General features: G+C 38.5%; 1 protein-coding gene across 1 annotated transcript in view; it reads left to right on the top strand.

Moving 5' to 3' along the window:
• The window catches only part of XRCC5 (X-ray repair cross complementing 5), a 120,264-nt gene that overhangs the window by 9,546 nt on the left and 83,357 nt on the right, over nt 1-27,361 (top strand). Inside the window, 8 exon segments of the mRNA XM_021002776.2 lie at nt 2,043-2,234; nt 4,251-4,365; nt 9,877-10,015; nt 12,250-12,362; nt 18,222-18,284; nt 19,784-19,921; nt 24,138-24,228; nt 26,512-26,645. Coding sequence (XP_020858435.1) covers nt 2,043-2,234; nt 4,251-4,365; nt 9,877-10,015; nt 12,250-12,362; nt 18,222-18,284; nt 19,784-19,921; nt 24,138-24,228; nt 26,512-26,645 — 985 coding nt within the window.

The raw sequence follows: 27,361 nt of genomic DNA, 5'->3' as shown, positions 1-27,361 counted from the left end.
CCCAGGCATCTATAATCTCTTGTCTCATAATAATTATAATGATTAAAACTTATATTTATGTGGTGTAATGCTTTAACAGAAAATTATTTTATAATACCCTTTTGTTAAAAAACTTAGTTATTCTTGACCTTTCTGGTGAAAAGAGGTCCAAGAGATTGGATTGTTGGAATCTACTGGAGACTCCTGCATTTATGGAGAAGTGCTCTCCACCTGTAGTAGTACGGTAACTTCCTCAGTGGCTGCCCCATGTGGCTGAGGGCTTCTCTTCTATAGATTTCTTAAGAGTAGTGAGGATAGTCTTATTCTCATAGGCTTGTAAAATAATAGTTGGAAAAACTCTTCAAGAATTTACTGCAGAGAAATGAAGTGCTGTTGAAATGACATTTTTCTTTTCATTGAGTACAAATTTCCCTGGCATTTCAAGGACTCCACTTGGCTTCTCTTTCCTGTTGGTGATCTGAGAGTGCTTTTAAGGAGTCTAAACCTTCTGTCAAAATCATCTTTATTTTTAAAAAAATTAATTTAAGCATTTATCGAGTAGTTATTACTTGCATAGTACATCTTATTAAGGTGACCAAAAAACTATTACATGTAGGCTTTAGTTTTGTTAGAGAGGCAATAAAAGTTTACGTTTATTTAGAGCATTAAAGTTTGCAAAGCACTTTCCTCACAGTAACTCTGTTCAGTATCACAGAATCTGAGAGTTGGGAAGCACCTCAAGGGCCATGTTATCCAACTGTAACTGACCAACAATATCTTTACGACATCTGTAGCAAGTGGTCATTTAAATGTTTATTTTATTTTACTTTGTTTTAAAAATCTTTAAATAAATATTTTTATTGAGACTATTGACAGTCTTCAGTGAACATTTCCATTTGCAAGGGACAGAAAAGGAGGATTTCATATAAAACTATGAATGTACCAAGTACAGCTTATTTATTTAAAGAACTTATCAACTTTTATATGGCTGTACCAGTACTGCCCCTGTTGTTCATGTCCCCTTTCAAACTTCTTTCTTTTCTTTTCTGGGTATTTTTTACACATTTTGTTGAAATTTATTTCTCTTTCTCCTCCTCCTTGACTAACTTTTCTGTGAAATACAAAAAACAAATTGCTGGAGAGGAAACATACTTGCTGGATTATTTTTCTGATCCCAGTTATCTGAGATGTGTCTTCTCATAAATCATCATCTTTTTCCTTTTAGTAAAACTATCTCATGTAAGAGAACAGAATTTGGAGTTTCCTGGCTTTGGGTATCCCATTTATTGATTTCTTTATAAAGACTGAGGTGAATACACACTAGATTTTGGGTAGAATTGTTGCTCTCATGTGCTTTTTGATTCCTCTCAGCTGCTTCAGGAGAGGTTTCTTCTGTTGTTGGGGAGGGGAGGAATTTGTAGCAGGTTTGTGCTTCATTCATTCTTTTCTCTTCTTTTGATATTTCGTCTGAAGCACAATGTAACTTTTTTGGGGTAATTTAATTTAATTTTTAAACAACAGATACTTCCCAAAAAATCCCCCCACAAATTCTGTACAAAGTATATTCCCTGAAAAAGAAAGTTACTGATTAATAACAGAAAAGAGGCCCATGTCCTGTAATTTTTGACCATGTTTTATTGATATTAACTCTGGTGTTTGACTAGAGTTTTGTTGACTTCATTTGCTATTTTTGTTTACGTTGTTGTGGTCATTTTACTTGTATATTTTTTCTTACTTTAGTTTCTATCCATAACTAATAAGAATAATGATGCAACTTTAAAAATACTGTGCTGGATGTCTAGTTCATGTGAGCTGATTTGAAAGGTTGATGGTAAAGTGTGTGTGTGAGGTACATGTTTGGGCTTATTGACAGATCACGAAATAACCTCAGCCCCAGCAAATCCAGGTCTAACTTTGGTTTCATTTGACTTATACATGTGGACTAAAATTGCTATTCAAGAATAGAATTGTGGATTGTCTGTTGATAGAAATGAGCCTGCTTTTATGCAGGAGCTCTGTTTTTATTGACATAATAATAATTAATACTGTTCTTTCCCTTACAGTCTTCCTTTTCCAGTTGATGGAGAAGATGGGGCTGGAGATACAGGTGACAGAAGCTTTCATTCTGAGAGACACAAACCATATCTTCCACAGAAAGGACTCACTGAGCAACAGAGAGAAGGTGTTTGTGTGGTGAAGGATATGATGATGTCACTGGAGGGGGAAGATGGTCTAAATGAGATTTACTCCTTCAGGTAAGGGAAGAGGAGCCTTGAGGTCGAATATCTAAGACCTAGATTTGTCTCCATGACTTTTTTTTTGTCATTATTTGAGCCAGAAGTTTTATTCCCTGACCTTTTCCAAAAAAGGTTACTCCTGAAGCAGCTGAGAGGAATCAAAAAGCACATGAGAGCAACAATTCTATCCAAAATCTAGTGTGTATTCACCTCAGTCTTTATAAAGAAATCAATAAATGGGATACCCAAAGCCAGGAAACTCCAAATTCTGTTCTCTTACATGAGATAGTTTTACTAAAAGGAGAAAGATGATGATTTATGAGAAGACACATCTCAGATAACTGGGATCAGAAAAATAATCCAGCAAGTATGTTTCCTCTCCAGCAATTTGTTTTTTGTATTTCACAGAAAAGTTAGTCAAGGAGGAGGAGAAAGAGAAATAAATTTCAACAAAACGTGTAATGTGATTACTTTTATTCAGTCATTCAACAGGCTCTACTACTTAAAGCTCTACTACATGCCAAGCACTGGGCAAAGCGCTGGTGCTGCAGATACAAAGAATGTAATGACCTGTGCTCTCAGGGGGCTTCTGTTCTGAAACTAACAAGACTACAGATGTCTTACTTAGCCTGCAGTAGGTCTTTTGCTATCTAGAAGTGTTTTGTAATGGGGAGCACAGTATTGTGCCTTATGCATATCACCCTAAGGGAGACAGGGAGAGTAAAGAGAGAGTTTCTATGAGGGATGTGACTCCCTAGGATGAGTAGTACATGCCACAGTGGGGATTCTAGACTCAAGCCCTTCTGTGCTAATCCACTGACTGTTAATCTGTACTCTCCTTCTCCCGTGCCCCACCAGTCAGTCCTGGGGACCTCTACATCAGCCAAGAGCTTAGGCTTAACTCCATATGAAAAACTTTTGCAAGAGTTTAATTCTAGTGTCACTCTGGGGTCTCAGGTCTGCTATTGCATAGACATGAGGATCCCCAAGGGTTTTGATCTTAGAGTCAGTCCCAAGAAATAGCTCTGCTGTGGCTCTAGAATGGAATCTCGTTTCCTCAGGTTATTTACAGGACTGAGAACCTGCTATCCAGGGTGGCAGCCATTTGCCTATTTGTTTTACATGTCAGATAGTTCTTTGTTCCCTCTCTAGATTAGTAGCTTGCATCATTTCACCTCTTTCTGTGTCAGTTTTCAGTTTTAACACTGTGTGTATTTGGCCATTTATTCCTTTGTCTCATCACTTATTGAGGGAGTGCACAGATAGAGACCTTGTCACTAGCTCCCCTATGTCTTATGAAGTTACTGGGTAAGGGCCGCCATGGTAGAATGCAGCCAACTCCTTTCCTTTTGGGGGGAATTGAGTAGCCCCTTTTCTTGTTTTGTTTTTCCATGGTTAAGTAAATAACTTGTAACTTTTGCCTGATAGAATTATAAATATTCTTGTCTTATACCCTAAGGCTTCATATGCATTACTACTCATCGCATCCCATTCCCTCTCCTCCCTCCCCCCGCCATTTAACTGCACACAGGCAGTATTTATTTACAAGACTTTGAGTTAATTGAATCATAGGGTTATACTTCTTTTATGGGGGGGGGCAATACCCAACGCTTTAATTATGTAAAGATTGGTTGGCAGCAGCCATTTTAGTACAATATCCCCACAACATATCCATTTGTTTTCTGGGACCTTTCTTCCCTTCCTCATCCCACCACATCATGTCTCTGTTTTAACTCACATGTAGTCCACGTGAAGAAAAATTATAGGAAAGGGCTGGATCGGGGATGAGAGCGTGAGGTCAGTCAAGACATTCAATTCATTCTCCCTGTGAGCCAGTCTCTCTCATCTCCTGCTCTTTCCCAACCAGTGGCAATTGTTTTCCTGCTACCTCCTGCTATTCTTCTGTTTATTACAAACAGAATACACTGTTTATTCTAGAAAGCCCAGTGCATTTCCAGAATAAGTTAAATTACTTTGTTTGCTTTCAGGTGTCACATGGTTGTCTTTATTACTCTTTTTTCCCCCCTCACTTAGTGAGAGTCTAAGGCAGCTGTGTGTCTTCAAGAAAATTGAAAAGAGACCCATACCCTGGCCTTGCCAACTGACCATTGGCTCTAATCTGTCTATAAGAATTGTGGCCTACAAGTCAGTAAGTAACAGAAAAAGAATGTTCAAAGAAATGATGCTGTGCTTATCCTATGGTAGATGTAACTATTCGTGTATATTTGATTGGCTGTTCACATGTGAATTATTTCTTCCTTTGTTGACTGTGCTCTCGCTGCCTCACTTTTGGACATCTCTTTATTAAAAATATTGAGGGTGGGCATTCTCTCGGTCTGTAGCTGTTGGGTGAAAGACTTGGTGGGGAAGGACTCACGTTGGTTCAAGTGAAGTTTGTGTTGAGAATAACACAATAATATAACAATAAATATAATATAAATAATAATTATAACAACATAAATAACAAATAATAATAAACAAACAATAAAATAACAATCCTTTCTTAGTTATTTCACATTCTTCCTATATCTGTGCAGATAATTTAGACCTGCTGAGGGTCACAGGATTGAGAGTAGAAGGACCTCAGAGACCATGTAGTTCATCAGTCCTTTCATTTCTCAGATGAGAAAACTGAGGCTGTATGGAGTTTACTGACTTTGCCCATGGTTACATGTGGACTAAATGAGAGAACTAAGATTTGAACCCAAGTCTTTTGATGCCAAACCCAGCTTTATTTGGGGAACATCAAGGTCAGCGTGGGTGGTGGTAGAATTTGTAGAGAAGAGCAGTTGAAAATAATGTTGGGGAGTTATTGATGTATTCCTTACTTCAGGGCAGGGCTATTTCTTCCCTTTTTTGGGGGGCAGTAATTAAAATCATGCAACTAATACAGTTTGCACGTGTCTTGGAAGTTACTGATATGATACTTAGCAGAAAATCTTATCAATTTTTGTTTTGGGTTCTCAGCAAGAAGAGTTTTTGTCCCTTATCCTTTGGACTTGGACAAATTTAACAGAAAGTAAAGAAAAAGTAATAATAATAATTGCTAGCACTTCTGGAGCGATTAAAGATTTTCAAAGTGCTTTACATGGATTATCTCATTTGATCCCCACAGTAACCCAATGAGGCAGGTGTTATTGTCAGTGCCATTTTGCAAATAAAGAAACAGGTTGAGAGAGGTTCAATGACTTGCCCAGAGTCACATAGCCAAGACAGAATTCAAACCTAGGCCTTCATGGCTTTTAAGTGTAGTGCTTTCTCCACTGTAGCATAAATTCTCCTTAACAAGACCAAATGGTCAGGTCCAGTGGTTTTTGGTTTTTTTCTTGCTGAAGGTGAGAGGAAGCAGGTGGATATCTCCCTCTTGCATTGCTTAGTAAAAGAAAAAGGAGCTTCTTAACCAAAAGTAAAAACCTGTGTGTATCTGTTAGTGGACCTATACACATATGTATATGCATATATTTTAGTTGAATTTAAGCATATATTTTAATTAATATTCTTCTCTAGCTTCTTATTGATAAAAATGATCTCATCTGCTAGTGCTTTTTTGGGGAAAGGACATTGGTAAAACATTCCCTCAGCTGATTGTCTTAGAGAGCAAGAATGCTATTGGCATCTATTACCTCAAGGTGATTTTCTTTAAAAAACTGACAATTTAATATGCAAAGAGAAAAGAAAGTCACAACTTGTGCTGTTCACTGCCTGTTTTAAAGAAAGGCATGATGGATCTAGAATATGATGGGAGATAGCCTATTCCTAGAGAAAGCAATAGATTTACTTGAAACATTTCTTTACATATTAATGACACAGGTTTAATTTTTTGTATATCAGAGTGCCTTGCCTCCACAAAGTAATTTTGCAAATTTTGGAAATTTAGAAAACTTTGGAGACTGGTTGCATGGGAGTGTCAGCTCAACAAGTATTGATCAGACATTTGCTATGTGCCAGGCAGGGCAGCTGAGTGGCACAGTGAATAGAGTGCTGAGCCTCGAGTCAGGACGACTCATGTTACCGAGTTCAAATCTGGCCTCAGACACTTATTAGCAAGTCACTCTACCCTGTTTTGCCTCAGGTTACTCATCTGTAAAATGAGCTGGAGAAGGAAATGGCAGACCACTCCAGTGTCTTTGCCAAGAAAATCCCAAAAAGGGGTCATGAAGAATCATGCCTGAAACAACTAAACAACCACAAAAATGTGCCAGGTATTGCACTAAGCACTGGGGATACAAAGAAAGGTAAAAATAGTCCTTGCGCTCAAGGAGATCACAATCTGATGGAGGAGACAACTTGTAGACAACTATGTACGAACAAGGCATGCATAGATAACTGGCAGGTAGTCTTTAAAGGAAGGCAGTAGCATTAAGTGGAATTGGGAAAGGATTCTTGCCTGAGACCTGAAGGAAGCCAGGAAGTTTAGGAGACCAGGACGGGGAGGAAGAGTATTCTAGGCATGAGGTAGAGCCATCAAAGGTAAAAGTAGTTGGGAGAGTTGTGTCGTGTGTGAGGAGCAGCGAGGAGGCTGGCGTAGTTGGATCTCAGAGTATATAGAGGCGAGTTAAATCTAAGAAGCCTAGAAAAGTAGGATGAGGTCAGTATATGGAGGGTTTTAAAAGCCATAGGAGTCTATGTTTGACTCTAGAGATCATAGAGAGTCACTGGCATTTATTGAGTAGGGGAGTGACATGATCGGATCTTCAGTGTAAGAAGAGCACTTTAGTAGTTTAGCTTATTGGAAGATGGACTATAGTGGGGAGACACAAGGCAGGAAAACCCACCAGAAGGGTATTGCAATAGTTCAAGCATGAGATGATGAGAGCCTTTACTAGGGTGATAGCAGTATCAGAGGAGAGAAGGGGGAAGATAAAAGAGTCATTGCAATGATAGAATCCACAGGACTTGGCAACTGAATAGCTGTGGTGAGGAAGAGAGAGTGAAGAACTGATGATGGCTAAGTTGCAAGCCTGGGTGACTGGGAGAATGGTAATGCCCTTGACAATAATATGAAAGTTATTAGGAAGAGAGCAGGCTTTAGGGAGAAAGATAATGATAGCAGGTTTGGCCATGTTGAGTTTGAGGTGTCTAAAGAACACCTATGTGAAATATGCAAGAGCGTTGGTGATGTGAGACTGGAAGTCAGGAGAGAGGTTAGGGCTGAATAAATAGATCTGAAAATCATCTGCACAGCATGGGAGCTGATGAGGTCACCAAGCAAAATAATACAGAAAGAGAAGAGAATAGGACCCAGGACAGAGCCTTTGGGGGAAACTCATGGTTAGTGGTCATGACCTAGATGACGGAGAGCAGTGTCGCAAAAACCCAGCAAGAAGAGAGCATCAAGCAGAAGGCAGTGATCCCCTGTGTCACAAGCTTATAGTAGAGGTCAAGAAGGATGAGAATTGAAAGGGCCATCAGATTTAGCAATTAAGAGATTGTTGGGAACTATGGAGAGAGGAGATTCAATTGAATGATGAAGTTGGAAACCAAATTGTAAAGGGTTAAGACAATAAGCGGAAAGTAATTGGATGGAGGCAGTGATTGTAAGGGAGGAGAATTATAGGATGATAATGGAGGTAGTTGGATCAGGTGAAGTTTTTTTGAGGATGGGGAAGACATGGACATGTTTGTAAGGCAGCAGGAAAGCAGGCAGTGTAGGCATAAAAAGTAGTGAGAGTAGTGATAATAGAGGGAGACAGTATGGTGGAGAAAATAGGACAGAATTGGAATCATTTTTGCATGTAGAATGGTTTACCAGTGATTAAAAATAAAAAATAATTCAGAAGAAGTAGCAAGTTTGGGGGAAAGAATAGTGTAGATTCATCAGATTTAGGAATTCCAAAGTTTGGGAAGGCAAGAAAATAAGTCACATTTAAAAGAGATATTAATGTATTGGCACATTGTAAAATCAGCGAATGGTTGATGCAGTGAGATGGCCCCTCTGAATTCACCTGCTTTTTCTGCCTTTTAAATCTCAACTATAATATTGCTCCAATGTAAGTTTCTGTCTCTGATTATTTGGAAGTTTTGAAATGACTGTGATACATACAGCTTGGCTCATAAGTGAAGTAATTTCTGTTTTGAAGCAAAGTCTGATCCATAATGATTTCCTTACACTTAGAATGTTTTTCTTATTTGTTCTAGGTGCCCTCCTCTTTCTGTTTTTTTTTTAATGTTTTGTTTTTTGTTTTTAATATCCAAAGAAAGATTTCCAAAGTGCAGAAGTCTTAAAAGTAGTCTTTGTGTCCATTCACGTAGAGGCTTTATTTTTTGAGTGTTTCTGAAGATCAGCGACACAAGCTCTGTTCCAGTCTTTCCTTACTGACTTGTTGAATAGAAAGTGTCTGTCCCTTTTAAGGGCCCTAGACCTGGAAGTACAGGTATACCTGTTAATAATTACACATTCAGCACCATTGGAGAACACTGAAAAGGCAGAAGAGGTATGCTCTACCCACATATATTGTAATTGTCAGTGCCTTTGTACTGGCTTTCCCCCATGCCTAGGATGCATACCTCACCTTCTCTAGCTTTTAAAATCCCTTATTTTCTTTAGAACTCTGCTCAAAGGTAATCTTCTATCTGAAACCTTAACTGTTTGCTCAGACTGCTGGTGACCTTCTTCCTCCCATTAAGTTACCTTGTATGTGTTTTGTATATCTTTATTTTTATGTAAAAGTTGGCTTTCCTGATAGACTGTAAGTTTGTTAAGGGCAGGAGCTGTTTCATTTTTTGACTGTATAATCCCTAGTCCCTAGCATAGAGCTTGACTCAGATGAGGCCCTTCCTAAATACCTGTTGGTTGATTGATGATAAAATGAATTTTAGTTGCCTCTGACACCTCCTCTCATACGTGTGTCAGTAAGTGAAATAGCAAAGAGTTGGTCTGACCGTTTCTGGAAGAGCTGCCTTTGACCCAGAGATACCAGTGCTAGATGTGTACCTCAAAAGCATAAAAGGGAAAAAGATGCCATATGTTCACCAAGATATTCAGAGCAGTACTTTTTGTAGTAGCAAAGAACTAAAACAGAGCAAATGCCCATTGATTGGGTAATGGCTCAATACATTGTATTATGAGTGTAATGGAAGAAGACAAAGAATTTGAAGAAGCAAAGGAAGATTTGTATGAACTGGTACAGAGGAAAGGGAGTACCAGTCAGGAAACCATTATACACAGTAACTACAGTGGTGTACAGAGAAAGAATAAAAAACCACAAAAAAACTCCAATGAAATTAGTTATTGTATAATTATAATAATCAGCCTTGACCCCAGAAAAGAGTTGAGAAAATGTACCTCATTCTTTTCATGTCAGCGGTGGCAAAGCTTATGGCTGTAGAACGTTGTATATACTATCAGACATGCTCATATGCATTTATTATTGTTACATAAGTTTGTTGAATCAACTTTTTTTATCCTATCATTGGGTAGGAGAGGGAGAAGAATGTATTTGGAATCATGATGTAAAAACAAAATGCATCACTTAAAAAAAGATAAAATACTAAAACAAAAGCAAATAAAAAGCAGAAACAGGTTACTTGAGAAGTTTGTTTAGATTGTGTTTGGGAACCAAAGAGAAGGCTCTAGACATGCTTCTTATAAGGATCAAAATTGCTAGGTTTTGAAGACTTATAAATCCTCACGCATTTCTACTTTTCTTTTGGAAATAAGGTTACTCAGGAGAAAGTAAAAAAAAATTGGACAGTTGTAGATGCTAGAACTCTAAGGAAAGAAGATATACAAAAGGAAACAGTTTACTGCTTAAATGATGATGATGAGACTGAAGTCCAGAAAGAAGACACTATCCAAGGTATGTGGCTGCTGCATTTTCTTCTGTCATGCTAAGTTGGATGAATATTTTTCAACTCAGCCCAAAGCAGGTTTTATTCAGTGGGGTGTGAGGCAGGTTAGGATTTATATTACGAGAAGTGAATGACTTGAAATGTAGCATTGCATCCTTCAGTGGGCTTTTAAAGCAGTCTGCTCCTCTGAGTTATGAAGGTATAGAAATTTGAAATAAGAACTTACCAGGCCATTCAGCCCATCCCTTAGGTCCTGGACTGCGTAACTTGAAGTATATTCTGATGTTCTATCTTCCTGACTTTAAATGCCCAAGGAATGGATTTCATACTCAGTTTATTTTAAATTTTGAGACTCACTAGCTAAGAGAGTGCTTGCATTCATGAGACTTATATAGCTTTTGACTTAACTTTCTTTTTCTCTTCTGTGGTGAATGTTTCTTGTAAGTAGTTTTCTGTGGTTTTACCTCCTGTCAAATTGCTTCTAAATTCGTTTGAGGGACAATGAAAATCATTTACTTTGATTTAGTGTTTTATATTTGCTAGGGTCCTTAGAATCATATTTCTCAGTCCCCATTTGATGTTATATATTCATCTAATGGAGAGCAACCCTGACCTAACCCTCGCCTTAGAGACCAAGGAAGTCTGGATGACATTTAAGTGCTAGGATTGCTAGATCTCAAATGAATGCTTAAGATAGAGATATGATGTTTAGGTATGTGTATCAGTTGTCACTCTACATTGTACAAAATTCCATATTTGTTTATAAACTAAAAAACAAAAAGAAATGTTTACCTGTGCTCCTGGGGTCCTGTATCATTGACTTTTTCTTCCTCCTGCCTGGCCATAGACCCCATTTTTGCCATTCTGCAACTGTCCATTGCTGACTAGTGTTTCCTGATGTGGGGTCCAAAAGCAGAAAGTCCCATTGCAACTCTCTTTCTTACCTTTTTATTGCTCTCAACTGTCATATCTCTGTCCCTACCCCCCAAACCTCCTAACTTCAAATGGAGAGGATGGAGGTTAGGTGAGTCCATGTAGAGGACAAATAAGTATATATTACTCCTTGGCATGTCGAATACAACCCCCCCCAAAAAAAAATAAAGATACAGAGCTACTTATTTGATCTTTAAGTAGGTTAGCCAAAAATTGTAAGATGATCCTAATTTGAATGTTTGGGTTCCTATTAAAGTTAGAGATTGACTGATGATACATGGAAAAATTAGAAAGCCATTTTGCTTAGACATTAGTAGCACGAGCTATGTTTCCTAGATAGATTTTAGAGTTTTGTTTAGATTTTAGTCCTTAGTTTTGTTAAGTTACTAAAGACATTTCATGGAACCAGGGACTTGCTTCTTTTTAATTAAAAAAAATATGACAGCAACAAGTAATGATACTAACAGTCTCTGTGATCATATACTCCACCTCTAGACATGTAGTTATCTTGTTTCTTATGATGGAGCTATTCCTGCTGTTCATTGCTCCATCCAAAGCCAAAAGCCTCTTATTATGGTGACTCTGCTCTCTTCTACCAGTAGTGATAAAAGGAGGACAATAACTTTTCCTGAGGCAGAGGCTATAAGAATAGGATGCATATTTAATAAGAAACCATAAGCCTATTTTTATGAAGCTGACATAAGTAATTAAAAAGGAAAAAAAAAGTATGTAACCTCACTCCAGAAAAAAAAAAAGAGTGTAAATTATCACTTGAATTGTTGAAAAAAGAAGGTTTTAGATTTTTTTCTTTCAGGTATCTGGCAATCTATAGTATTTGTTTTTAAGATACTATTCTATAAATTTACTACAGGCATCTTCTATGATATATATCTCCTGATTTGTGTAAAAATGTATTTCTGTTACTATGTTTACAAATCATGCTTGTGCTGTAGTCAGCTGAGGCTTATCTTTGAAATATAATTTTACGTATTTTTTGCTACTTTGCTTTTCTTTTGGTCTGTTAGTCATTAGGATAACTAACTTTATTATAGAAGGTGCTACTCAAGAAGTAGGACTGGTTTTTTTTTAGTGGTCTGTAAAATATGTATGCTGTTTGTGGTGAGTATATATGTGTTTTCTTTTTTTCTTGGTCATAGGGGAAAGTAATTGGATTTAAATTCCAGAAAGCAGACTATAGAGGCTAGCTCTGGGGTATGTAAACTTTTGTTAATGTATGCATAGAGATAATTTCAGTTTGTGAGAAGTGTAGCCTCATATGCCTACCAGATGCTCTTCTCTTCTTCTCCAGGGTTCCGCTATGGGAGTGATATTGTTCCTTTCTCTAAAGTGGATGAGGAGCAAATGAAATACAAAACAGAAGGAAAATGCTTCTCTGTTTTGGGATTCTGTAGGTCTTCTCAGGTACAGTATTTTTCCCGCATTTGTGTGCAAAGCAAGTATAAGCTGTTTTCCTAACTACTCATTAAGAGGTTATACCTATCATTGATACATGGGCACTTTAGTCTTCCTCTAATGCCTCATTGGGGCATAGAAGTGACCCTGGATTCTTTTGTCCTGTCAGACTGGAGAGTCAGATTCCAAACCCTTCTACATAGCACAAATGATTCCATCTTGTCTTCTCCTGCACGTTGTCCCTTCTACCATTCTCACTCTTTCTCTAATCTTCAGTCTTTCCCTTTCTGATAGTGTGTGCTCAATTCAAAGACCAGAGAGCCCTCTGGGTCATGAATTGTGGAATTAAGCCAGCCTATACTTATTCTTCATCCCTCTAACACAGAGTTACAGATATGAAGTTGGTCCAGGAATAACATGTTTTTAAACAGCCTCTGTTGGTACAGAGATTGGTATCCTCGAGGTAGGAGGAAGGCCCCTAATATATTTGGTGGGTTCCTTGTGGTGAACTTATGGACAAGAGGAGGTGCTAATATGCGTCAGTAGTGGGAGTTCCTTACCTGCTACCCCCAGAGGGACCTGACAGATTTACTTGTACAATTAATAACCAGATAAGCACTAAAGAAATGTGTGATTAATAAATTTATTCATAAATGTAGGTTTTCCTTTTTCTTATATACCCTAGCTAAAACTCATAACCTTTGAACATGAAAAAAATTAGTTTGGCTTAAAAAATATCCCAAAGTTAGTAAGCATTTTAGGAAAACTCAAAGTTCTGCCTAACCCCACATGGTGTTAGTATTGTATACCTTTGTTTATTTAGGCAAATAGCCATCAGATACATCATTGCAATTATGTTTCAGTGAGGACTAGGGAGTATTTGATTGATCTGAAAGAGTCTTGTGTGTGTATCTGTAAACCTGATTTGCACAAAAATGTGAGTTCTGCTGAAGTGTGTATAATATCCTGATGGTGAGAGAGTTTGCAGTGAACCAAATCCAGTACCATTCAGTGTTCTGTTCCTTGGAGATCATTAGAAACCTAACCCAAATATGTGACTTATTCTTCCAGCAAGAACAGACACATTTTGTGTGTGTGTATTGGTGATTCCCAGATCTGCCTTTGAGACTCTCCAGGTTGTGTTCAGTTAGTTCAAGGGATATTGTAAAACTCTGAAAGCAAAACTAATTTTATTTTACTTTTATATATACATATATGTGTGTGTGTGTGTGTGTGTGTGTGTGTGTGTGTGTGTGTGTGTGTGTTGTGTGTGTATTATATATATATATATGTTTACTACCATTTTTATTGGGATATTAGGGTTGCAAAATCAAATGGCAAAAAAAACAACCCTAATTAACTCAGTGAATTTCTTATCTTTGAACTGGTTGAAATAAAATTCGCTTTTATACTACTTAGGAAGAAAAAGTTTGCCAGGCAAACAAATAACATAGGACAAAATATTTAACCATCTTAAAATGTCTTTAAGTGCCTTAATAGCATATGGAGATATACTCTATTGATTATAAATGAGTCCTGTCAAAGTCCTATCAAAGATAGGCTCCGTATTTGGCAGTACTTCAGCATTTAGTTTTAACTGTTACACTAGAAAACAGCATTGCCCAATATGCTTCCAGGTTTTATTTATGCATGTAGAGCCTGGGAAAAGAAGAGGAGACAGAGGATGGAATATTGAATAAGACCTGGAAAGTAGTTTTGTTGCCTGCATATCTTTTTCTTTTCTCTCTTCTTCTCCATCAATCACTATTTCAGCCATTGCTGTAACCATCTAGTGGGGTTTGATAGTACAGGGCAAGTCCTCATCTTCTTCAAGGCACGCTTCCTTATCACTCCCATTACTGAGAAATATTCTTTGTTTACCATTACCACTACAGGAATCTCCCTCATTCAATTCAAATTTATCACCCAATTAAGATTTTGGTGGTTGTTATCTACCAACTGCCAGAATATTCTCTTTCCTTCTTCTGTGAGTTCAGTGTCTGGCTCACAGTCTTTATCTATACCTCAACTCCTGATCTTATCCTAAGGGATTTTAATATACATATTGGTATTCCTTCAACTACTCTAACTTCCCAGTTCCTCAGTCTGTTCTAAGAACCTATACCTCCACTCAATCTCAGCTACAGATAGATGGTGATACCCTTAATTTTTGCCCGCATCCAAAGGCGTTCTTGCATTTTCATGAATTCTGAAATTCCTTTATCTTTGTTAGTTAATAAGCATTTATTAAATACTAAGGCACTGTGTTAAGCATTGAGAATACAGAAAAAGATAAAAGACAGTCCCTGTCATTAAGGATCTCAATCTAATGTGGGACTCAGCATGCAAACAACTATGTACAAACAAACTATATACAGGATAAATAGGAAATAATTAACAGAGGAAAGGCAGTATAATTAAGAGGGATTCGGAAAGACTTTCTGTAGAAGGTAGGATTTTAGCTGTGACTTGAAGGAAGCCAGAGTGCAGTAGATGAGGAAGGAAAGAATTCCAGACGTGGAAGACAGCCAAGGAAAATACTTGGAGTGAAAATATATGTAATGTCTTGTTCAAGGAACAGCAAGGAAGCCCATGTCCCTGGATAGAAACCTACATAGTGGGGAGTAAGATGTAAGAAGACTGGAAAAGTGGGGTAAGGAGGCTAGATTTTGAAGGGCTTTGAGTATCAGAGGATTTTGTATGTGATCCTGGAGGTGATAGGTAGCCACTGGAATTTATTGAGTAGTGTAAGGAGATGGGAGGGAGGGGTTAGAGAGGTGGGGGTGAGATGGCCAAACTTGGACTTTAGGAATATCGCTTTGGCACAACTGAAGGGAAGATGGGGAGAGTGGGGAGTTGCGGCAGGCAGACCAACCGGCAGACTGTTGTAATAGTCTAAGTGTAAAGAGAGAAGAGGTCTTATTCAAGAGATATTGCAAAGGTGAAATGAATAGGCCTTGGCTGCTAATTGGATATGGAGGGTGAGAGGTAATGAAGAGTTGAGGATGATACCTAGGTTGTCATCCTGGGGGACTGGGAGGATGATACCTCCCTTAGTAGTAATAGGGAAGTTTGGAAGGTGGGAGAATTTTGGGGGAAAGATAATGAATTCAGTTTTGGACATGTTTAGTTTAAGATATCTACAGGCCATCCAGTTCACTATGTGTAATAGTTGGAGATGTAAGACTTAAGTCAGTGGATAGATTAGGCCTGGGTAAGTGCATTTGAGAATCATCAGCATGAAGATGATAATTAAATCTGTGGGAGCTTATTGAGATCACCAAGTGAAGTAGTATAGAAGGAGAAAAGGGGGCCCAGTAGAGAGAGCCCACAGACTCGGATGTGACCTGGATGAAGATCAGGCAAAGGAGAGTGAGGAGTGGTTAGATAGGTAGGAGGAGAAGCAGGAGAGAGCAATGTCAAGAAAACCTAAAGAGAAGAGAGTCTCAGATTGGAGAGAGTGATCAACAGTGTCACAGGCTGTAGAGAGCAGTGGGAATGAGGACTGAGAAAAGGCCATTGAATTTGACAATTAAGAGATCATTAGTAACTTTGGAGAGGAGCAGTTTCAGTAGAATATTGAAGTCAGAAGTCAGGCTAGAGAGTACAGGAAGAGGAGAGGAAATAGGGGCACTTACTGTATATAGCCTTCTTAAGGAGTTCAGCAACGTAAGTCACAAAAGATGTGGGAAAATAATGGGAGGTCAAGTTTTTTGAGGATGGTGGAGACATGGGCAAGTTTTTATATGGTAGGGAAGCTGCCAGTAGACAGGGAGAGATTGAAAATAAGAGAGCAGGCATGGTAATAGGGCAGTTTGCTGGAGGAGACAGAATGAGGTCGCTTGGCAAGAATAGGTTCTCCTTGGCAAGAAAGGCCACCTTTTTATGTGAGACAATGATGCAGGAGATGGTGACAGAATGAGGGGAGAAGGGGAGGCCTTAGGTTGAATGGCCTCAATTTTTTTTGGTAAAATATGAGGCAAGATTCTTAGGAGTGGAAGGGGGGCAGCTAGGTGGCGCAGTAGATAGAGCACTGGTCCTGGAGTCAGGAGGACTTGAGTTCAAATGAAGTTTCAGACACAACACTTACTAGCTGTGTGACCCTGGGCAAGTCACTTAACCCCACTGCCTAGTCAAAAAAAAAAGGGGGGTGGTGGAAGGAAGAGGAGCCATGGGAGATTGGAGGAGGATTGAAAAAGTTTGGAAGGAGCCATTGTGGAGAGTGGAAGAAGAGGGTACTTTTGGCAATCTGATCATCATCTCTTGTCATTCTACCTTTCCTTCTGCCTTACAACCGCTAACTAGTTTGTCTGGATCTTTAAAAATCATGATGTAAACCTACTGTGCCCTAAAGCAATTGTCCTTTATCTTGTAGGGTTATTTGACCTGCCTAATGTGAAGGGGTTATTGGGCAATACAGTGTTGGGAGTCAGTCATATTGTTACCACAAGTGTTGGGATCAGACCAGTACTTTATGGCAGTATCACAGAGGTGAGGTAGGAGGAAACACTCTGATAAAGAGTTTTACTGAGAGATTCAATCAGAAGTTGCCTCAGAAGATGCCTCCAAGTATGAGATGGAAGCTGATTGCAAATAACACAACTGTGGGACGGCAGTTTTAGTTCATGGATTGGTGGCTCAATTCTAGCTTCGCTGGGTACCTACCTTTCAACAGATATGGATTTCCAAACCAGAGTGTGAAGGAGGAGGAAAACAATATGTAGAAAGGAAATGCCCTTGAAGCTAGTTCTGAAAAAACCGTGTCCCTCTCTATGATCCCTTAATGTTTCATAGCTTTAGTATTCTCAGAAACAAAAATGAATGGCTTTTGTAAAATGTTTATACGTTATTGCATACTTCAATTTCTATTTAACAAGTTTTAAACTTTAACTGGCCATATAATTTAAATTGAGTTTTTGCCGCCTTTATAAAGTTATTGCTTTAATGCTATAAGCAATTTGTATGCTTCTGTAATACTATAAGCACTTTATAATTTTGTGTAGATATCTATTTTAAATATTTTCCTTACAATAAATTGCTTTCAGCCCTCTAATTAGTTTACTGATTTTTAAATCATTGGTAGAATTGATTTTTACTGACTATTAAAACTTACTCCCTATGCCGTTAGCTCATAGTTGTAGAACTAAATAATAAAAATTTCTATCCCTTAAATAAAAAATAAAATACACATAACACACCCCTCCCTTTTCCTGCCACACTCCCAGAGTCATGTAGATATCTTACTTACTTATTTCTTAACCTTTTCAAGGATTATGAAAACTGTTGGCTTCTAACCCCACTGTTCAAATGAAAATGATCTCTCTCAGGTTATCAACAATCTCTTAGCTGCTAAGCCAGTGGTTTTTTCTTAGTCCTCACCTTCCTTTAGCCTCTTTGTAGCTTTGACACTGTTGACCACCCCATCTCCTAGATCCTCCCTTTTCCCTTTTCTTTGGTGGCACTGCTTCCTCTTGGTTCTCCTACTTGTCTGATAACCCTTCAGTATCCCTTGCTGGATTATCATCCATCTGACACTTTGCCCCCTATGTATTTCCTAGGATTCTATCCTTGACCCTCTTTCCTCCTCTGGTCTCCTTTGCTTCTGTGAGATGAAGCATCATCTTTATGTAGATGATCTTCGGATTTATACATCCAGTTCTTTCTATCCTCAACTCCAGCCCTCCATCATTATTAAATATCTTCTGGGTGGCCTGGACATTATTATTTTTTTTTTTGGTTAACATTCTATTTGGTGGAAGTAATGTGAATAGAATTTCTTGGTGACATACTCAGTATGGTTAATGTACAAGGTCTCTATTTCATTTGCTTTAGATCAAAACCACATTTCCCCCAACTTTGTCCTTGCAGGTACACAGGAAATTCTTTATGGGAAACCAAGTTCTAAAAGTGTTTGCTGCAAAAGATGATGAGGTGAGATAACCTTAAATCTTTGGACCGTAAAAATAAATTTAGGTCTCATTTTGTGAAAATGATGTCCTAATTTAAAAAAAAAACAAACCTCTGTCTTTCCCAATACCTTTGGGAAATCTGTATGACCTTTGATTATCAGAATGGCAAAATTATAAATGGATTGTGTTATGGCATAAGCACAGTCCCTGAACATATAGAATCATTGATTTGTTAGAGCTAGAATGAGGATGTTGGCATAGATAATCTCTTAAGGTCTTTCTAGTTCTTAATAGTTTGTTATTCTGAAAAGAATGAGCATTTTTAGGAGAAATGGTAAAAGCAACTATATTTCTTTTTAAAAATTTACTTATGAATACAGAGTTTTAGATCTCTATTTGGACGATTAAGCACTTTAAGGTGTACAAAGCACTATTACAAGTACAGCTGCTTAGTACAGTACCTGGCACATAGTAGACATTTAATAAATACTGATTGATTGATTACTAGTATTATCAAATATCTACAATTTATACTGAGAAAAGGAGCCAATTGATTTATCCAATAAGACTGTAAAACTGAAATGTTAGAACTGGGAATTGAAACAAGGATTTTTTTTCGTACTCTGCTTCCAGGGATCTTTTACCTACGTAATGCAACTAGAAAAAGCTTTGGGGAAATTTAGAGTTTTCCTTTCCTGGAAGCATAGCAATGTAGTGAACAGAACCTTAGACTTAGAAAGATTGGGATTTGGATCCTGCTACAAACCATGGAGTAGTCATACAATCTCTCTGACTCTTGGTTGTCTCACTTGTTAAACTGGAATAAAAGTGCTTTTACTACCTCCTCCAATGGGCATAGTGTGGGAAAGGGAGTTTTGACAACTTTGAAGACCTTTGTTACCGTAGGCCAGTCATTAGTTTCTTTGGGACTCTCTTCCCTCAGTCTATAAAATGTTGGGCTTGCACTTCATGACCTCTGAGGTCCCTTCCAGATCTCTGTCTGTGGTCCTGGGAGAATTTTCATGTTTGTCACTTTAGAGAATCTTCTGTCAGAGTAGGAGTTCTATGATTTCTGTGATGTACTAGGATTAGACCAAAATGATCCAGACCAAGAAGATTTAAAGGGGTATTATAATGGTGGAAAAGGAAATTTGGTACATAAAGAAAAAAATTTCTAAAGGTATAATTTCAAGAAACAGAAATTGCCCTTCCCTCAGGATCCTGCCCTTGAGTCTTGATTCTTGTGTGACCTTGGGCAAATAGCTTCCCTCCTTTTGATCTTATTTTTTTCATGCGCAAAATGTCAGTGTTCTGTTAGATGGCCTATGAGGTCCCTTCCAATTCCCACTCCTGTGACATTTGGCACAGGGCAATAAAAGGCAATACAGGGTAGTTCTGAGACTGTTTCCTTTTGCTGTTTCTTATCTCTTTGATTCTGACATGAGAATGAGAAGATGTAATGTGACAAACCTTAAAAACCTCAGGACAAGTGCTCAAGAACCTGTGGCTCTCTCTTCCCAGGCAGCAGCAGTGGCATTCTCCTCCTTGATTCGTGCATTGGATGAATTAGACATGGTAGCCATCGTCCGGTATGCTTATGACAGAAGAGCTAATCCCCAGGTTGGCGTAGCTTTTCCCTTTATCAAGCAAGCTTATGAGGTAATAGTTAAATTAATACTCAGGCCAATGCTATTCTGTCTTGATCTCCTAAAGAGAAAAAATTTATATACAGTACTTAAGATATAAAGCATGTTTTTAAAAATTAAATTGAATCAGTGAAGGTAGTAACACTTCATTATGTTTCCTGTTTATGCTGTAATTTCTCTGTGAAATTGGGAAAATACTATATGCCTGATAGTACATTATGAAAAAGATGTGTCTGAAAGTTTCGCGGACTAATTAAGTTTCTTCAGTTCTTTTTTTTAACCAACAATTATCAAGAATTCCTTTTTTTTTCTCCCTCCCCTGAAAAAAGGATAGAAGGAAATACAAGACCCCTGGTATCACATAAACACAGTCAAGCAAAACAAATTCCCACGTTAGTCATGTCAAAGAAAATGTTTATTTTGTCTGTTAGGTTATCATCTCTGACATGAGGTGAGCAATATTCTCATCAGACCTTGGGAATTAGAGCTGATCCTTTTTACAATATTAATGTTAAAGTATGAGTTGTTTTTTCTGATTTTGCCTACTTTACTTTGTACCAGTTCATACAAGTCTTTCTGTTTCTTCTTGAAATTGTCTTTTTCTTTTCATAAAGCACAGTAAATTCCATTGCATTCATATACCAGTTTGTTAAGCTGTTTCCCAGTAGAGGGGCACCCTGTTATTTTACATTTTTTTGGTCACCATAAAAAGGGCTATAAATATTTTTGTCCACATAGGACTTTTACCTTTTTCTTTGATCTCTTTAGGAAATTAGCCTAGCGGTGATATTGCTAGGTCAAAGGGCATGAACTGTTTAGTAAGTTTTGGGGCATGATTCTAAATTATTTTTCAGAGTGGTTGGATCCTTTTACAGTCGCACCAACAATGCATCAAATTATCTGTTTTCCCACTGCCCCTCTCACATTTGTCTTTTTTTAAAATTTTTGGTCATTTTTGCTAATCTAATAGGCATGAGGTAGAACCTCTGAATTGCTCTAATTTGCATTTCTTTTATTATTAGCGATTTGGAGCATTTTTTGTCATATAGCTATAGATAGCTTGACAGTTCTTAAAAATTGCCTATTCTTATCTTTAGACTATTTAGCAGTTGGAGACTGGCTCTTATTCTTATAAATTTTGAATCAGTTCCTATATAGCTTGGAAATGAGACTGTTAGGAGACAAATTTGCCGCAAAGATTTTTTTCCTCTGTTAACTCTTTCACTTTTATGCTGTGTTGGATTTGTTTGTGGAAGAATTTTTATTTCATGTAATCATTAGTTGTGATCTCTTTCTTGTCAAATCTGATGGTCTCTTCTCAGGCCTCATCTTTCTTGACTGCTCTGAAGCCTTGGATACTGTCAGTCACCCTCTTCCCTTGCATGCTCTCTCCAGATTTTTGTGACTCTGTTCTCTTACCTCCTACTTGTCTGACCATTATCTCTCTGTGTCTTTTGCTAAATCTTCCTCCAGGTCACACCCAGTAACTTTCCTGGGCTCTCTTCTCTTTGTCTACCTAGAGAGGTTAGGTCTAAGAATCAACTCTCATGTATTCAGTTATCATCTCTATTCAGATGATTCTCAGATTTAGTTATCCATCCCTGACCTCTCTCCTGATCTCCAGGCTCACATTTCCAACTGCCTTTTGGACATCTGGATGTCCCGTAGGCTTCTCAAACTCAGTACCAAAATTGAACTCAATGCCTTTCCTCACAGTACCACTGTCCTGCCCATCACCCGTGCTCACAACTTGGTCTACATATTCAGTTCATTCCCATTTACCCCTTATGTCCAGTCTGCCTCCTTCTCTCCTGAAGTACCCTGCTGGGTTCTGGGGAAAGTACAAAGTTAGATAAGTTACAACCCTTGCCTCCATGGACCTTCCCATCTGGTTAGGAGAAAAGTTAACATACATCAATAATTGTAAGAAAAAACAAACACATAATCAGTGTATTAGAGATGTAAAATAATAGGCTATGTGAGGTGTGAATAATAACAATAATAACGATAGTAGCTAGCATTTATATAACACTTAACTAAGTGCCAGGCACTGTGCCGAGCACTTTACAGTTATAAACTCCTTTGATCCTCACGATAACCCTGGGAGGGGAGGCTATTATTTCCCATTTTACAGATAAGGAAACTGAAACAAACAGGTTAATTGATTTGTCTAGGACCACAGAGCTCATAAGTATCTGAAGTCATAGTTGAACTTCCTGACTCCAGGCCCTGTGCACTGTGGGACCACCTCGATGTGCAAAGGCCAAGCCTTCCAGGAGGAGGTGGTGTTTGAAGTGGGCTTTCAGGGAATTCAGCAGCAAAATAAGGAAAGAGGAGTGTATTCCTAGAGCAGGAAACAGCGTAATCACAGGCACTTATATATGAGGACAGAACCTGTCTTACTCTTCTCCAACTTCTTTTCCTCCTTGCTCATGGTTTATACCTAACATTGATACTCCACGGCCATCCTGTTAGCTCCCTGGTTGCCACTAATAAACTACCTGAAGGGTTTGAAAAAGCTAATAAATTTCCCAAACTGAACAGTTAATTAGTAGGTAGCAGTTTCGGACTTTTGTGTATTTATGGAGCGCTTTGGTAGCCAGCCTTGCATTGCTTTGTTTTGTTGTAACTCTTTTGAGCTCCGAAGTAGCCTTGCAGTCTGCAGACTTGAAGTGACCTTGCCTCTTAGTTCAGTGTCAGGATTGAGATCTATCAGGAATTCCCTCTTCTCTCCTCAGAATTTCTCGGTATTGTTATCCATTATTTCCTCTGTTCTTCCTGAGAAGTGTCCTTACTCCTCAATAAGGTCTGTTTCTTACCTATTCCCTTGATCCCATCTTCTTTCATCCTATCCAGGGCCTTTTTCAACTGTCATTTCCTCTCATTCATTTTCATTTTATCCTTCTCTTGGCTCCTTTCTATCTTCTGACAAACATTTTTAGGTTCCCCAATTAAAAAAAAAGCCTGCCTTCCTTTGCTGTTCTGTGTCAGTATGCTGCCGCATCTCTCTGTCATTTCACCTCTTAACTTTGTAACAGGTGTGTATAGAATGTCTCCGATTTATGATCAAGCACAAAACAGGCCCTGTTTTCAAGGAGATGTCAATCTAACGAGGGAAACGACATGTAAATAACTTATAGACAGGATGAATTGAGGGAAGGTTCGAGGGAAGGCATTAAGATTAAGGAGGTCTGGGAAAGGCAGAATCCTGAAAGATGGGACTTCAGCTGAATTTTGAAGGGAGCTTGGGAAGCTAGGAGGCTAGGATGAGGAAGGAGAGAATTCCAGGCATTTGGGAGACCCCCCGGTGAAAATGCAGGAACTTGGAGATGAAGGGTCAAGTGTGAAGTAGCCCTGGGTCACTGGTTACAGAGCACATTGAAAGGGAGAGAGTGTGAGGAAACTGGAAAGGAGTAAGGGATCAGGTTATTGGGGGCTTTAAAAAGCAGAGGATTTTATATTTGATCTTGAAGGTATAAATGAATAGAGGGTGATACAGTCAGACTTGTGCTGAAGAAGGAAGATAAGTTTGAAAGCTAAGTTAAAGATGGACCAGAGTGGGGAAGGAAGCAAGCAAGTAAGAAAATAAGCATTTATTAATTGCCTAGTATGTATTGGGTACTGGGCTAAAAGCTTACAAGTATTATCTCATTTGATCCTTCTCTTGTTGTCCCTATTTTACAGTTGAAGAAATTGAATAGAAGTTTCATACATGTTTTTTGAGTTGAATATTAGGGTCATAAGGGAGCAGGTAATATTATTTAATTTTGCAAATAGGAATGATGACTGGCCAGTCAGAATGAGACATATTATATGCTTTATTATTTTTACATTCTGTTTGCTAAAGCACCCTCGTGTTTGAAATACTACCTGGGCTATCTTACATTTCATGGAGATGACACTGCTGCCCTCTCATGGAAGCCCCTCCTGGCTATTGGAAGGTCATGGTGCCCGGGATTCCAGCCATGAGGCCTTTCCTGACTCTCGAGTGTGTTGTGAGAGTCCAGTTGTCCTGTTTTTGAAGTATTTCTGTGATATTATCTTTTAAAAAAATCATTCAACATTCATCAAGAGTAAAATACTTTGCTTGGCATGACCTGTATGTGTAGCAGCCTGGTTTGCTCTGTGTGTAGCAGTGTTTTTACAGGGTGAGTGAGGGTTAGCCACACGCCACACTCTTCCCCACCATTTAATTACTTCTTCTCTCATCCCTTTTCTTTGTATTATAGTGCTTGGTGTATGTACAGCTGCCCTACATGGAAGACTTAAGACAATACCTGTTTTCCTCCTTGAGAAAAAATAAGAAGTATACTCCTACAGGTATGTGAGTTTCTCCTTTCATTCATTAAATAACTCTAAACACCAAGTGTTCTTAGGAAATCTTAGGAAACTTTGTTTGTATATGGGCTTACTGCTTTGAACTGAGAGGCTAAGAATCACATAGATCTCTAAAGATTACAGTTTTCCTTTGCCTCTAAATGTGGATTTCTCTAGGTCAGGAGGAGGAAGCATGATAAAAGGCAGCTAAGTGCCTCAGTGTATAGAATGCTGTACCTGGAGTAAGGAAGAACTTAGTCAAATCTGGCCTCAGCCACTTACTAGCTGGGTGACCCTGGGCAAGTCACATAACTTCTCTTTGCCTGTTAACATCTATAAAATGGGGATAATAATAACACCTACCTCCCAGGATTGTTGTGAGGACCAAATAAAATAATGATTGTAAAGTTCATAGCACTGTGCTTTAAACATAGTAGTTAGCTATGATGATTATGATGATGCAGGTGTCTGTATGGAAGTATAGGAGAAACCGCCACTATGGAATACCAGACCTGTGTATTTATTGCATTCTGTTGTTAGCTTTTCATAACTACAGTCTTTTAGGAGCTGTGAACTCCTTCCTTTTTAAAAGGAAAAGGCAGCTAGTGGCCCAGGAGAGTGCTGGGCCTGGCGTCAGAAAGACCTGAGTTCAAATGTGGCCTCATACACTTTCTAGCTATGTGACCCTGGGCAAGTCACTTAACCCTGTTCACCTCAGTTTCCTCATCTGTAAAATATAGGGATAATAATGGCACCTGCCTTACAAGGTTATTGTGAAGATCAAATGAAAGAATACTTATAAAGTGCTTAGCATAGTTCCTGACACATGATAGGTGCTATAGAAATGCTTTCCCTGAAAGGAGAATTTTGTAGAGACATCATTTGAATGGATTTCATTTTATTCAGTGCCACAATCCTTTTGGTGTCCCAAAAGCATCCAAGGTCATTTGACCTGTCGATCTTTTGTCCTATGAATTGACTTCTTTTTTGTTTCTTCCTTTTATGAAAACTGGATTATTAAAGCCACTTGGCATTTATTAAGAATGACTAAGTATGGTTATATAGTGCCTAGCAAGGTGGCAGGACCTTATAGTAAAAGAAGTGAGACAAAGTGAAAGGAATGTTCTACATGGAAATAGAAATATTGTTTACCACCAAGTTCTCTTTATCTCTGAGCCCTTGGCATGGTGGTAGTGCTGTCACTTAAAATATTAAACATTAGCTTGCTCTAAAAAGTCACAATAGGCCAGAAGGGCAGCCCAGACATTATCTTAGTAAAGGGGTCTGGTCATGCTGGTACAAGCCTGTAATCCCTGTTACTGGGAGAGAGTGAGCCTGAAGGATATCTTGAGCTCGAGAGTTATTAACTGCAGTGAGGTAAATCTGTCAGGTGCCCATATTAAGTTTGACATCAATATAGAGAGCCTTCAGAAATAGGCAGTCACTCGGTTGCCTAAAAAGGGATCAACTGGCCAAGCGCAGAAAATGGAGCCAGTCAAAGTTCATGTGCCTACCCTAGTGGGACCAGGCCCATGAGTAGCCCTATACTTCTAGCCTAGGTGATGTGGGAACACCCAGTCTCAAAAAAATAAAAAAAGAGGGAAGCAGGAGAGAGAAAGGAATGCAGGGAGGGGGACGGGAGAAGCAAAAATGCTTCTTGTTAAATAAGTAGATATTTAGCTCCATTTTACGGTAGCTCTGCCAAGAGAACTTGAGAAACAGAAACATAGTGGTTTTCATTAACTTTTTACTCTTTTGTACTTTCTGGTTAAAATGCACCAGAACCACTGTTTCTTGTGAATACCCCAGACTGGACCAGACCACACCAAGCTGAGAATCACAGATGCATGTAACCATTTAACCAGAAGTATTTTTATTTAGAATCCTTTTGTACATTTTGTTTTTGGCTGACCCATTTGGAAGGGAAAGGCCCAAAAGATTGATAGAAATGAGTCAGCAGGTATTTATTAAGCACCTTTTCTATCTAAGGCAGTGTGGCAGGTGCTGAGTTTTGATGAAGTTTATGAAAGATTTATCACATCACTGGAACATGTGTTAATAAGCATTTCTGTCTCTAGCTCATTGAAGACACTGCCTTATGAATGGACTCTTCCCAGAGTTGGATTCCTTCTGAATGTATACTAGTGACTACTAAAATAAAAGCTCTTTCTTGTGATATGCTATAATGACATTAGTGTTATCATAAGTAGAAGAGAACAAAGAAGAATTTTAGTAAACTTAAACAGAATAATTGTTTTTACTCTATCTCTTTGTGCTTGATTTCAGAGGCTCAGCTATCTGCAGTTGATGCTTTGATTGACTCCATGAGCTTGGTTAACAAAGATGATGATGAGGATACCCTTGAAGACATGTTTCAAACCTCTAAAATTCCAAATCCCCAGTTTCAGAGGTTGTTTCAGGTGAGAAACAAACCCAAGGCCTTGGCTTTTTTTATCTGCGTAATGGGGATTATACCACCTGATCTGCGCACTCCATAGGGCTATTATATATCAGTCACCTAGAGTTGTAGAAATGCCTGTCTACCAGCCACCATATTAGGCTCTGGAGATACAGAGACAAAAATAAAACAGCCTTTGTCTCCAAGGAGCTCACATTCCATGGGAGACAACCTGTAAGTATGCAGGCAGGGACCAGGCCTGTGATTTCATTGGCAGAAGGAATTTCCAGATGAAGAAATTCCCTTGACTGATACATATCAGCACCTTCTCCAAAATTTCTAGTCTTAGTGAGTTGCCTAAATCACTGAGAGGCTAAGGGACTTTTTGTATAAGTGTGTACAAAATAAATACAGGGTAATTTGCTAAGGGCAGAGATTGTGAGGAAGGCACTGGCAGCTGGAGGAGATCAGGAAAAGCTTCAGGTAGGAGATAGTGCTTGAGCTGAGGATGAAGGAAACAAAGGGGATTCTGAAGTGCCAGGATAAAGAAGGAGGAGCATTTAGGGCATGGAATCAGTTATTGCAAAGTCCAGAGATAATAGAGGATGTATCTTGTGGTTGAAAAATAGCATGTCAATCTGGCTGGACCATTGAAAGCACAAAGATGAATGTAATACAGACTGTGTAGATTATGAATAGAAATAGATAGGAGGCTGGAAGGTTTTGAAGGACTTTAAA

The sequence above is a fragment of the Phascolarctos cinereus genome, unplaced genomic scaffold, assembly GCF_003287225.1.
Source record: "Phascolarctos cinereus isolate Bilbo 61053 unplaced genomic scaffold, phaCin_HiC Scaffold_7;HRSCAF=346, whole genome shotgun sequence".
NCBI classification, from domain to species: Eukaryota; Metazoa; Chordata; class Mammalia; order Diprotodontia; family Phascolarctidae; genus Phascolarctos; species Phascolarctos cinereus.
The sequence above is the reverse complement of the archived record's forward strand: the minus strand, read 5'-3'. Positions and strand labels throughout refer to the sequence as shown.